Source organism: Triticum dicoccoides, chromosome 3B (genome assembly GCF_002162155.2).
Source record: "Triticum dicoccoides isolate Atlit2015 ecotype Zavitan chromosome 3B, WEW_v2.0, whole genome shotgun sequence".
Lineage (NCBI taxonomy): Eukaryota > Viridiplantae > Streptophyta > Magnoliopsida > Poales > Poaceae > Triticum > Triticum dicoccoides.
Window position 1 is genome coordinate 71754555 of NC_041385.1, and position 13340 is coordinate 71767894.

Consider the following 13340-nt stretch of genomic DNA (forward strand, 5'->3'; position numbering starts at 1 on the left):
AACCAATAGTACTAGCATCTCTAAAAAAAAAGAAATTACAACCTAGAAGGCTCACCGTCTTCTACCTGAATGGTCGATGGCACACCATCGGAGTCAACTTATCCTTTTTTTGCGGGAAAGGAACTTTCATTAATAAAGCAAGATGATTACATTCAGAATTGACTATGCTAGCTATCTCATAAGGGAGCCAGCTTATCTTTGTTGATTCAGGACCAAAAGTCACCAAGGCCACAATCCCACTTAAACGGCGCACTAAAAAAAAGGAAATCACCGTTAGGAGAGCCGCCGATCCAAGCTCCAGACCTCTAAAACTTATCACAAGCCTCACGACCGGCACCAAAGGCGCGAAAATGGGAAGCAAGAAAAAGATCATGTGTATATTGGCTTGTTCTTGATCGAGAGTTGTATGCCATGCTAAAATAATTTTGGCGGGAATTTATAACCATACGTGATATAAAGATATCAAGAAATGTCATTTTCTTTATTCACATGCTAAATTGCATTAATATCTTTTTTTTAGAAAAGGAAACTGCATCAATATTCTTTTCTAGGGATGGGGCGAGATATATGTTGCCAATTTAGGCATTCAAATTTTTTATAAGAGCAATGCACAATATGGACCATGGTGTCAATTACGAAAATTGGAGGTGGTCAATGAACTTTCATTCAAGAGGAGCATCCAAGCACTGTCGTTTCTCACTTGATGATTCTGCATTGGACCTCCTTAAACTCGATTGTCTCCATTTCTCACGGGATCAAAATGATTTCCCTTGAGTCAAGTGTCATCCTCGCTCGTTCTTTTGCACATATACATATTAATCATTTTCTTTCTAGCGAATCCAAGTGGTCAATGGTAGAAGAGAAGTGAAAACGAAAGCGTAAACCATACATGGTGAACTTGTATTGACTTGTTCTTTGTGACAAAGCCATATATCACACGAAACTTAATTGTGCATACGTGACAAGGATATCTACCAATATATTTTTCTTGCTCAGCATAATAATTGTGTCATTGTTTTTTTAGTGTCTAGAATATATAGACTATTTAGGAAGTACTCCCTCCGTTCCGATTTACTCATCGTGGTTTTAGTTCAAATTAAACTAAAACCACGATAAGTAAATCGGAACGGAGGGAGTAGTTCCAACTTTCAAATATGAAAAATGGAGGTGGTAAATGAACTTTTACTCAGCAACAGTGAACATAGAACTCAAAACTTGTGAGCTAGTTGGCTCGCCTCGGGCCAAACTTGTTGGCGATGTATGATGTATCAGGTGAAAACGCACATTCAGTGAAAATCTGGAAACTATTGTTATGGAGCGTGAGATCAGCAACGTACGGTGACAGATCACGGTGGGATTACCTTCAGATCCACTTAAGAGTATTTTGCTGATAACCCCTCTCTCCTTAATTGTAGGCAAATTATGTGTATCATGCGTCGTCTCCTTCTGTCAGTGCCCGTTTATTTCTATTCCATAGGAACTCGCCGTCGCGGCTAACGAAAGTCGTCGCCGCCGTTAAGAGCTCAGTCCGCCGCAGCCGCAGGCACTTCCACATGGAGCTACACCGCTGACGCCGCTCAATAGCGATCCCTGCCGCCGCACGGAGTTGCCCTCGAGTGAGTAGCGTGAGTTGGTCGCCTACGTTGATGCGAGAACGGATCCGCCGCCCCGATGCAACGGCGACTCGACTAGCATGACTCTGCCTCACGTGCTGGTGTGTGCTCACTCGCACAGTGAGCCGCTTCCACCTGGATGATTAATTTTCTGTCTTGAACTGAATTTGGTTGTTCTTTAAAATCTCCTACGGGCCATGCTTTCGTCCTGAAATCCGTCGATGTTTGGTGCCGTGAAAGTTGAATTCATGATTCTCTATTTTGAGTAGTTGTGAACCAGTTGGATATAGGAGCATATGGAAATGCATAAGAGATGAAGTTTCTGAATAAAAGCTTCTGAACTTGTATGCATTCAACGAGCGAGCACGACAGAACTGTGTTGCGTCGATTCAGCGGCGCCGTTGGCTCTAAAGTCGGCGGCCGGCCGGCTCGCCCTCCTCCTCGGCCCTCGGGGCGACCTTCCTGTGGCGTTAAGATATGGCGTTCGCCATCGAGCGGCGGCAGAGGTGCAGCCCCATGCGGCAGTGGCGGCAGGAGCTTTCACCGGCGGCGACGGCAACTCCCTATGAATAGGGCTGCAAACGAATCGAGTTCGAGCGAGTTGGACTGAGTGAAGCTCAAGATCGAGTTGTAGAACGTGACTCGTGCTCAGCTTGTCACGATCTCGAGTCGATCTCGAGCTAGTTTCGAGCTAAATGAGAAGATGAGGATTATAAAATCTTCCGACTACTATTCCAACTAGAGACGTGAAAGTGAAAAAAAATGCTCACGTTCGGGAGAGCTCATCTTCTCTTGGACAAACTGCAGAGTGTGATCTTCGTGGATGAAAGAAAAGAATAACAAGTACATATGTTGGAACTTTTGCTAGAAACAACATAATGTTTAACACACGTCCGTCGTACCATATTTGCTTGTAAATAAGATGGAGAAAAATCCTTGACAGCATATATGGTAATAAATTATTCTATTTTCATTTAATATATGACATGATGATTTAATATAATGATATTGTGCTGAACAATCGAGCTAAAATCGAGCAAGCCAGTATTGGCTCAATATCGACTCGTTTCCCAACCGAACTACAGAAAGTGTTCGTACTCAACTCGTTTCTTTTCAGAGTCGATCTCGAGCAGCTCACGAGCCTCGAGCTTTTCTTGCAACCCTACCTACGAATAGAAACAGACGGGTCAAGGAGAACGACACAGTACCTCCCAAATAATTTGCCTACAATTAAGAAAAGAGGGGTTATCTGCAAAACACTCTTAAGTGGATCCGGAGGCAATCCCACATGTGATCTATCACCGTACATTACCGATCTCACGCCCAGAACAAATAGTTTCCAGATTTTCACCGAATATGCATTTTGTTGTCCGATAACGCCCACACGTGTGGACGTTAAAGGGTCTGCCCACACAGTTTGTATGGTGTTTAAGAGGATCAGCCCACACGCCTACGTGTGGGTAAAACAAGTAATGCCCGCATGCCTTTTTTTTTTTCTCGCGGTCCCTCTCACATGCCTGCATGTGGGCAAAATAGGTAACGCCCACACGCCTGTACGTCAGGCCTCCTACCTTATGGTCCCGCACGCCCCGCGTGACAGTCATTAGCGTCCCCACAGTTGCCATGGTCTGGACCATCTTCCATGTTCATTTAACTGCAGTTGCCATGTCGGACAACTATAGTTGCCATGGTTGCTCAACTGCAGTAGCCATGTATGGTCTGGTCTACTGCAGTTGTCATGATTTCAAAACTTTAGGAGTTGCCACCTACTAACACTAGGCAGTTGAGAGAGTTGCCATGTGCTCACAAGCACGCTAGGGCAGTTGCCATGTAAAAGGAAGAGTTGCCATGCTTACGTGCACGCTAGGGCAGTTACCATGTACCATGCAAAAACACATGGCAACTCGGGTAAAAGAGAGTTGCCATCTGCTTACGTGCACACTAGGCAGTTGCCGTGTATCCTGCAAAACACATGGCAACTGACATGTTCGGGTAAAAAAAAAGAGAATTGCCATCTGCTTACAAGCAAACTAGGGCAGTTGCCATGTACACTGCAAAACACATGGCAACTAGTAGCTTGAGTGTGGGAGAGGAGACGAACGTGTGGGCGAGATGGCAAATGCCCACACACCAGCCCTGTGCGTGTGTGAAAACTGCGTGTGGGCGAACTGCTAAACGCCCACACAGCGGCCCCTCCATATGGTGAAAGGGACGTGTGGCGACCGGGTGAATGCCCACACACCAACCCAGTCCTACGTGGCACCACAAATATACCAAGATTCGTGCACCCACAAACGGATGTGGATCCATGCGTGTTGACGAGATGCAAACGTCCACACGTGTGGGCGTTAGTGTTTCCGAACTTGTTTTCTTAACAAAGTCGAGCTAGCTCTCGTTTTCCGTTTGTTAAGATAAACGAGCCTAACAAGCGGGTTACCTCAAGTTACCCGTGGGGCTGGTTAATTAAGCTTGTATTTAGCTAGCATTTATCAACACACCCACGCGCGCGCACACACACACATTAACGGTGTACTTAAGTCTTGCAAAGTGAGCTCAATCTCAACATTTAACGAACCGAGCCGACCGGAGTATCTTGCTCGCCAACAAAATTGTCGATAATTCGATATGGCGAAACGAGCGTGAAGCACCGGTTCCCATGAAAAGGAGGCACGCAAGAAATAAAGACAGGTTCAAAGAGGTTCAAATCCAACATAAATAAAAGTGGAGAAACAAAAACAGTTCAATGAGGCACGTAAGCGGATCTTATTTTTTGCGGGCGAGGTGTTAAAATTTCGTGTCAGCTGCAGTGTGCAAACATTCCAACATATAATTGACAAGGAAATCCAGTTCCCCATCTAGCTGATGTGCAGTGTGGTCTAGGGAGGACAAACGGCACGCAGCAAAAACCGGTGGGATCCCGATGTGATGATAATCTAATTTTTTTTTTGCGAGAAAACTTTCAATCTATTCATCTTCTATCATAGCAGTACAACGAACACTAGAAATAATAAAAATTACATTCAGATCCGTAGACCACCTAGCGACGACTACAATTACTGAAGCGAGCCGAAGGCGCGCCGCCGTCATCACCCCTCTCTCGCCGGAGTCGGGCACAACTTGTTGTAGTAGACAGTCGGGAAGTCGTCGTGCTAAGGCCCCATAGGATCAGCACACCAGAACAACAACCGTTGCTGATGAAGAATAACTTAGATCGAAAGGATCCAACCTGAAGACACACGAACATAGACGAACCACAACCAGATCCGAGCAAATCCACCGAGGATAGATCCGCCGGAGACACACCTCCACACACCCACCAACGATGCTAGACGCACCACCGGAACGGGGACTAGGTGGGGAGACCTTTATTTCATCTTCAGGGAGCCGACGCCGTCTTGTCTTCCTGAGTAGGACACAAACCCTAACAAATCTTGAAGGAACGACTAACAACGAAGCCCTCCCGCCGGCCCTTGGCAGGATCCACCGCGCCCCCATGGCCCTAGGGCCACCGGAGACGAGGCGGACCTGCGGCGGAGCCGGCGAGAGGCACGAACCCTAGCTTTTCTTGGACCAGCTCGGGATTGACTCCCATCACGCCCCTGCCCCGCTGCCGGCCAGCTCCACGGCACACAACGCCCCTGCCGGCGAACCGGCTCTACTGCGTACCCCACGCTCACCACCCACGCGATATAGCGTCCCACCATCCTCTGCCCAGTTTGATTTCTGATGGGTCTGGTGCTCTCACGGCACCCCGTGATGATTCGAATGTCAGCCCCGTACATACCCACATGTCACAAAGTGGAGTATCCCTTCCTCTCACTGTCGCAAGACCAGTGACAAGCTTGCGATCCTGCGTCCAGAGCCGCGGCATCTTCATGTACTTGTCCATACCGCTACTAGTCTTCTACTACTACTACTCTTTGGGCTGTGAGTTATAAATAAATACTCCTTTCGTTTCAAAATAAATGACCCAATTTTATATTAAAGTTAGTATAAAGTTGAGTCATCTATTTTGGAACGGAGGGAGTAAATCATAAACTACCAGTCTACGACTCTCTAAGTCCTACTTGAAGATGATGATGCCCTTGGAATTGCTGCGAAAATTCAGCCCCACATCACACTATCCACACCACACATAACTTGTGAGCCGAAGAAGTCTTTTTTTTTTTTTGCGAAGTGAGCCGAAGAAGTCAAGTGTTTCTTTTTTCTGTCAACTCAGAGAGTGCAAGGAAATCTGGCTAGGGCCTTGTTGGATTCTGGTGGAAACATTCCGTTCCAGCTGACCGGCGGCGACATGTGCTACCGCCGTGCAGGTCGCCCCGCAGTCGCAGACGACCGGCGACAGCGAGGCAGCATGTGAAAATGATGGTCAGCAAGAAGGAACTCTTCCAGTCTGACTGGCTACCGCCACATCAAGGCCTTTTATTTACATGTCCACATGCATGCATGTACAAACAGAAGATAGAAAAAATATCATTGGTTTTTTGTGACCAGTATTTATTTACTTATTTCTGAGAGAGAAAACATTGACCGGTGGTGATAAGATAAGCTGACAAGTCACACGGAAGCTGACTGGTCGAGAGAGCAGAGTGGCCGTGCCATCACCAACCATAAATAAATCAACCAACAGGTCATCTTCTTCTAATTGACCTCTTCCAACGACTTTGTGGATGAGGACGCACAGCAATGTCAAGCAAGCATATGAACATTGTCAAACTTCAAATGAGATGACATGGGAATGAATGATGATAAAGCATCAGAATGGCGTATGGTTGCATCATCTACTGCTCAGAGGAACGGAACACGGGCCGACACATATCAGATGAACCATCTTAGGGTTGGACTTGACTAAGACACGTCCCGTCAAGGCGTAAATAAACCCCGGAGAAAGTTTTTCAACAATATGGTAAGAAAATACATCCTTCGGATAAGAACATTTGGACTACATAATTGAGGTTTGACGGCTGGTACAAGGCACCATTAGTAGGAATGTATGCGTGAAATCGACTGATGGCTTTTAACTTTCGGACGCTGGAACAGAATAAATGTTGAATCTCCAGATGCCGGCCCTGCGAGCACTGTGTCTTCTTCACAGGAATGGGGGAAGAATCACCCATCGGCGGGGGTACTTGGGCCGCCCATCCTTCCCGTCGAACAGCTGCACAAGAAAGAAGCAAATGTCAGTAAATCCATGCATTTTCACAGGTTTTGTTCAGTGTTTCAGTAATTCAGTGTGCAGAGACGAGGTACAACACTTGCCTTCCGCAGGCGGCTGTGCTTCCCGAGCGCCCAGTTGGTCATGATAGCCGCCGCCACGGCGAGGAAGACGTAGCCCGCCACGGTCTGCGTGGCGATGTTGAACCCCAGCCATTGGTAGATCTCGGTAGTGTAGTTTGCGCACGTCACGATGTTGAACAGGAAGCCCCGAGGGATCTGGTAGCCGCCGCTGCCGGTCGGGCTCCTGAGGTTCCTCAGCAGGATGTGGCAGTAGAAGTTTGCGATCTGGCACACGACCCCGATGCCGAACCCGATCTTCATCTGCAGGTCACTCACGGGGGTGTACAGAGGGTGGTTGCAGTAGTAGGCAATGTAGGCTCCAAAGGTCCAGTAGTAGGCGCAGTTCCTGAAGACGTTTGACACGGGGGAAGTCGCGTGGCTGAAGCGGTGGACGAAGAAGGTCTCCATGATCCTCTTGAAGTAGTGGAAGCAGAAGTAGTACATGGCGTACGTCTGGACGGGGTGGATGACCCGCTCCCCCTCATATCCAAAGTATTTGTAGACGGGCAGGTAATAGAAGATGGGGTAGATGATAAGAGGGCCGACGTATTCCCAGAAGAAGAGCGTGCTGTAGTAGACCTGCGGGCCTAAATCTTTGAAGACCACTGTCAGGGACCCGGAACCCTTCTCGCAGTATTCCGATAGGCTGGCCTTTTGATTGAGGACAACTGGCTTTCCAGATTTTCCAGGCTGTGCAGGGAGGGTGAGCCGTTGCCTAGCAGGATAATACTTCTTAGCTGCATGGTGTAGACACAAGTGATTAGCAACCCATACATCATAAGGAAAAACATGTGCTCTTCATAGAGAAAACATAAAGAAAAATATGATCAGTTACATCAATCTAGCCCATTCATAATTCATCCACAGAAATCCACCAGAGAAGTGAGTTTCATGCATAAGGAAGATCTAATGATAGCATTGCTCTCAATATTAGCAACTAATGGTGCAGGCTCAAAAACAGAACGCCAATGATATGAATCTAGCAGGGCATGCTACACTTAGTTCTGCAGTAAGTAACTATGCTAAGTCTGGTACGATCAGAATTAGAAGTGCAAGTGCTACTTGGACAAAGTCGAATATGGAGCTACTTATGGCAATTAAAAAGCTGACCTACTACAAGGGGAAAGGATGCAGAGTTATGGTGTGGCTATTTTCAAGTTTCTAACATATTTGACCAAGATCAGGACGTGAATATCACTATATTTCAGCAGAATTGTTTCTTAATTGAGCCGCACGACACCATCAGGATTATACTATTCTATTCTGAAGCTCAAAAGTTCAGAGTGGTGGCATTTCATACATTAAACAGTACAATGCATCACCATATGCGGTGATCTGTCTCCTGACTCAACCACATGGCACCAGATCTGCTTTAATGGTCCAACATGAGTAATAACTGTGTGTGACCGTCACTTTAAGATTACATGATGGCAAGTTAATAAACTAACATGGCAGCTCTGTGAGTCTGCAAGAGGTTATAAAGGATAAGATGATGCCTACAAACTTGGCAATAAATACCATAATATAGGATTCCTGATCACCAAACGAGCGAAAAATTTGCTTACTGATAGTACCCACTAATATATAGCAAGTTAAAGAAATTAGATGCTCAAAGAGGAAGAACACATAAAAAGGACAAGCAAAAGAAAAGTTATCATGGTAATAAAACACCTAAAGAAAACTAAGGTTTTCATGAACCATCATACATACTTTCTCCATCAGGCTAAGATACGGAGTAAAATAAATCATGGGACCATCTCAAACTAGCTTGACCAACAGAAAAGGGGGAGATTGCATAGAAAATAGATGCAGAGCATACAGAAAAAAAAACAGCCGGTTTCACCCAACAACGGGCAAGAAATTCATGACCAACACTTGCAGCATAAACATGTACTAAAAGAGAGACTTTCCGCATACATGTACTTCTATTAAATTACCCATGGTTGGAATTTCAGATTAAGTAGCTTCCAACAGAATATCAGTAAACATCATTAGCAACTTATTTTCTTTTTTAAGGTAGCGAATGAACGTTTTCCACTGTGGGTCATGACTTTTTTCTTTTACCACAGTTGAAATTAAGAAATATAAACCCAAACCAATCTCCAAACAACACCTACCCAAGTCCGTGCTCCGAATTCAACTATCCTTGCATAAGTTGTCCTTCTCCGGAAACCACAAAGCATGTGATGATTGTAATTAACTGAAACACTCATATGAAAACGTATTTTTGTCTTTAAAGGAAAAAAAACTCTCACAAAGCTTGTGAGTGCATAGATGTGGACGGCTAACTCCCTCCTACCTAGACAAGATCCTAACAACCTGTAGCAACCAAAAGGACCCTACCACATGAGGGCAAGGAGAGCAAAACACTAGGCACAGCCCATTCACTGCACTGATGTGATTGTCAAGCAGTGCTAGATATGACCCAAACACAGTGTAGCGCTCAGCTCATCTACTGGTTCACTGACGAATTTGGTACTACTTGGTTTAACCAAAGCAGCATCCCCAGTGAACTCATCTGGCCACCAGGCTGGCTGAATTGCGGTTGCGGGTACTGTATTTTTTCAGATTTGAACTCAAATCTGGAAGTAGAAGGCAGTGGCGGGGAGGAAAGAGAGGTGATTGGACGTACTCTTGGCGTGGATGGCCTCCTGCAGATCCGCGACCTTGGCCTGCAGAGAAAACGGGAACCACGGGACGAACGGTCAGGCCGAGCTTGGAGACTCCGGTATTGAGATCTTAATTAAACCCCGGGCGTGAGAGAGTGAAACCCTGCCCCGGCCCCAAGAAACGCGGAAGGAAGAGCGGGCGGGCGGGCGCGTACCGAGTCCTTGAGCTCGATGCCGCCCTTGACGACCTCGCGGCCGCTCCGGGACACGACGGAGACCTTCATGCTCCCTCCGCCGGTGGCTTCGGCAGCAGCGAGGCGAGGCGAGAACCTGTGGTAGAGGTGGTGGTGTGGAGGTGGAGAGGAGGAAGACACTGGGTGGGGGAGAAGGGGCAGGCAGGGGAGGCGTATTTGAGATCGATCCCACGGCGGTGGAGGTGCGGGCCGGTGGGGCGTTGGGCGGACGGGACGGGCCCACCGGAGTTATGCGGGCGTTAAGGCGGAGGGGAGGGAGGGGGGAGGATGCAGCTTCCTGACGCGGACCGGGTCTCCGTGGTCACGGCCCACGACTCTTTGCGTACTACCCGAGTCGTTAACCGGTGCTACCTACAACTACTTTCACCTCAAAAAAAAAAAAAACCTACAACTACAAACTCGGCTAAATAAAAACTACCACGTACACAACTCTAGTGTCAAGGAAAAAAAACTGGCACAACTACTCATGTACAGTACTCTTTTTCCTAACGAACATACTCTTGTACTCTTCTAAAAAACTGTTCTTGTATTCCTCCATTCGTAAATAGGAAATGTTTTGTCTACTTCATCGTGGACGACATACAGACTGAAATGAGTAAACAAACACACTAAGACATGTCTATCTACATTCAGTTCAAAAAAATGTTGAAACATCTTACATTTATGGCGGAGGGAGTGCTTACTTGCAGTGTGATCTTCCTGTAAAAAAAAGGGAACCTGTAGTATGATCTTGCACGTGTAAGCTTGTTTAGCATTTTCCCCCCCGCAAAGAAAAGCTCCTTCTTGTTTAGCACTTTAGAATAAAACGTGCAAACTTTTATCTGCGGTGTGATCCTTCGTGCGCAGACAAGAACACCATGTGTTGTGTAGAGAGTTTCAGTCGACTAGACAACAGAGAGATCTTGACTCCTGAGATGGTGTATGGACTGGGTTCCGCACCACGGGATTAGAGAGGGTGGGTCGGTTGGTTGGTGAGTAGGCCGGCGGCCCAACGGCCCCGGACGACTGAACGCGGCGGCCGGCCGTAATTCCTCGCACATCATCTTCCCGTGCTCCCGTTCCATCGCACCGCATCGCATGCACTTGCACACCGTCCGTCACATGCCCCGCCGTACCACGTTTACCAACACCGACGACCGATCCACACCCGCCCACATGCACGCAAGTACCGCTCTAGACGTGACGACTGAATGAGAACGTCCCTTTGGTGACCGAGCTCACTGGAGCTCAAACTTTTTGAAAAAAAAATCAAAATTCAAACTTCTTGATTTCAAAAAAAAGAAAAAGAAAATTGTGCAAGTAAACAAGGATAGATGGTATGTGTATGTGTGGAAACTTTTAGAATGAAATACCTTGAAATATGGTCTGTACAAAAAAGACAAATTCATGGCCTCGGAGGATGATAGTATCACGTGTTAAAAAGCCCCAGCTTTTTTTTGCACAACCCTCATTTCAACGTATTTTGCCCTGAAAATTTACACACATGTGTGTTATGTCTTCATGCATATCTGCATTTTTTCATAAAATTTTTAAACATAAAAAATGAATTGTGATGAAATTTAAAATTGAATTTGGAGACCTCCATGGAGGCTGAGCTCCAAAAGCAATTTTCGCGACTGAGTATGGTGGAATGTTTCTGTGCATTCCCGGAGAAATCATAGTTTCAGAAAAAACAAAACCGCGAAATGATTTGGCGACTACTATGTGTCAGCCGGCTGACACATGAATTGAATCGATCGTCTTCAGAATCACTCGATCAATCATGCGGCAGCCATCCGATATGGGTGGCATCGACAGCTGGTGAGTGTCTGCAATGGATACGTTTGGTTACTTGCATGAATTTTTGCCTAGTTATATTTGTGGTAGATCAGGGACAGTCTGAGCTAATGCAAGATAAGGATCATGTTCTGCACATCGTTTGGTACCCTGCATTGCACCACTGAGCACTTTCATGCCTGGTGTTTGGCTGCCATGCAGTTTGGATTTAAGCCTCTGAACGTACAAAACATGACCTTTGGTTGTGCATGGCATGTGATGTGCTTGATGCCTGCAAGCCAAACATGGTAGTGTAGCACTTTTGGAGAAGTATTCCAATGAGTAATCGTCCCAACGAAGAGCGGAGGAGAGTACTTATAGTAGCGCTTCTGTCACAAACAAGGTGTCACAGTTCTTATGTGAAGTAACTGCTTGAGCTTCTTTAAATGGACGAATAAACCAGATTAACAAGGATATAGAGTTTGAAAGTAACAACTAAACAAAGACTATTAAAAGTAAATAACATAGCTGAAAATAAGAGTTGTGTTTCCTACAATGAAGAGATTAGGTGCGAAGAGAATTCAGTGTGTGGTAAGAATGTATCAAGTGTGCCAGTGCGACGGTAATACCAGTTACCTTGTGTCACAGTATTAGTATTTGATATGTGTTTTCTGTAGGGGGATCACCGTAAGGTTACGAAACTCCTTCGTGCAGGATTATATCTCATTCTATGGTCCTGCTTCACCGTTGCCACAGAGTGGTCGTTTCCGCAATTAAGATCCTTGGATCGAAACCAAGCATTAAGTTTGATGGATCACCGTTATCTCATATTGTCTTCGGTCCTCATAGATATCCCCACATGTCACGTTAGAGGTCACATAATTACTAAACAATATGTGTAAACTGTGTAGATCCTGAGATCATGTTGCCTGGGCCCTTAAATTGGACAAGATGCATAGAGTTCACCACAGTATAACAACATACTAGACAGATCATACTACTACAAATACAGATGATGACATATAGAATAGGCACATATGAATCTTACCACTCACCTACAGCTCCCACACCTATGGGGGATTACTCACGCATCATAACAGAGAAATCAATCACAATAGAGAAATCAATCACAACAGAGATAAAACCCATGAAACCCATATCGATTATACCGTGAAGATCCACGATAAGATGAAATGGGTAATTCAAATAGTCTTGATCTCCAGAAGAGATTGAATAGAGTTACAATTGTTCAAAATGTCTCAATTTTGAATTCCTCTTACAATGGTGGAGGGGATGATGATGATGATGGAGATGAAATGACTAAAACTAAGAAGATCTCTGAAGGTTCTCTAGATCTCCTCTTCCTCTGTTCTAGACATGATGGTGTTGGAAATATGCCCTAGAGGCATTAATATTGTATTATTATATTTATGTGTTCATAAGTAAGAGTTTATATTCTATGCTATAACTGCTATGATCTTGAAATATACGATTCAGTTGAAAACTCATATGCATGTGTAGCACAATAAACGGTAAAATAAGGTTCTTAGTCTCACATCTAAGACAAAGCTCAATAGTTGTTGGTGATCACGTTTTCTGGATCTTAGGATATCGTTAAGTGTAACGATAGTCCTAAAACCAACATTGAGAGTATGTCGTTAGAAGAACGATCATATTGAATCGATCCAAACTAACTTGTTTGTTATACTTTGAGATGATATCGTCACAAATCAATTGTTATAACACGGAGTGTTAGCATGTGTTTTAGTTCCTTAGTGAAGGAAATATGCCCGGCAATAATAAAGTTGTTATTTTATTTCCTTATTTCGTGA

The 13340-nt window shown here is 45.3% G+C and overlaps 1 protein-coding gene across 1 annotated transcript; it reads right to left on the reverse strand.

Moving 5' to 3' along the window:
* Positions 1 to 6352: 6352 nt before the first annotated feature.
* Positions 6353 to 9907, reverse strand: LOC119274774 (very-long-chain enoyl-CoA reductase-like). Its single transcript, XM_037555499.1, has 4 exons — positions 9715 to 9907; positions 9523 to 9562; positions 6873 to 7627; positions 6353 to 6771 (listed from the first exon to the last, which is right to left on the reverse strand). The coding sequence occupies exons 1-4, from the start codon at positions 9781 to 9783 to the stop codon at positions 6703 to 6705; spliced, it is 933 nt and encodes a 310-aa protein (XP_037411396.1). The 5' UTR covers positions 9784 to 9907; the 3' UTR covers positions 6353 to 6702.
* Between the last annotated feature and the right edge of the window lie 3433 nt (positions 9908 to 13340).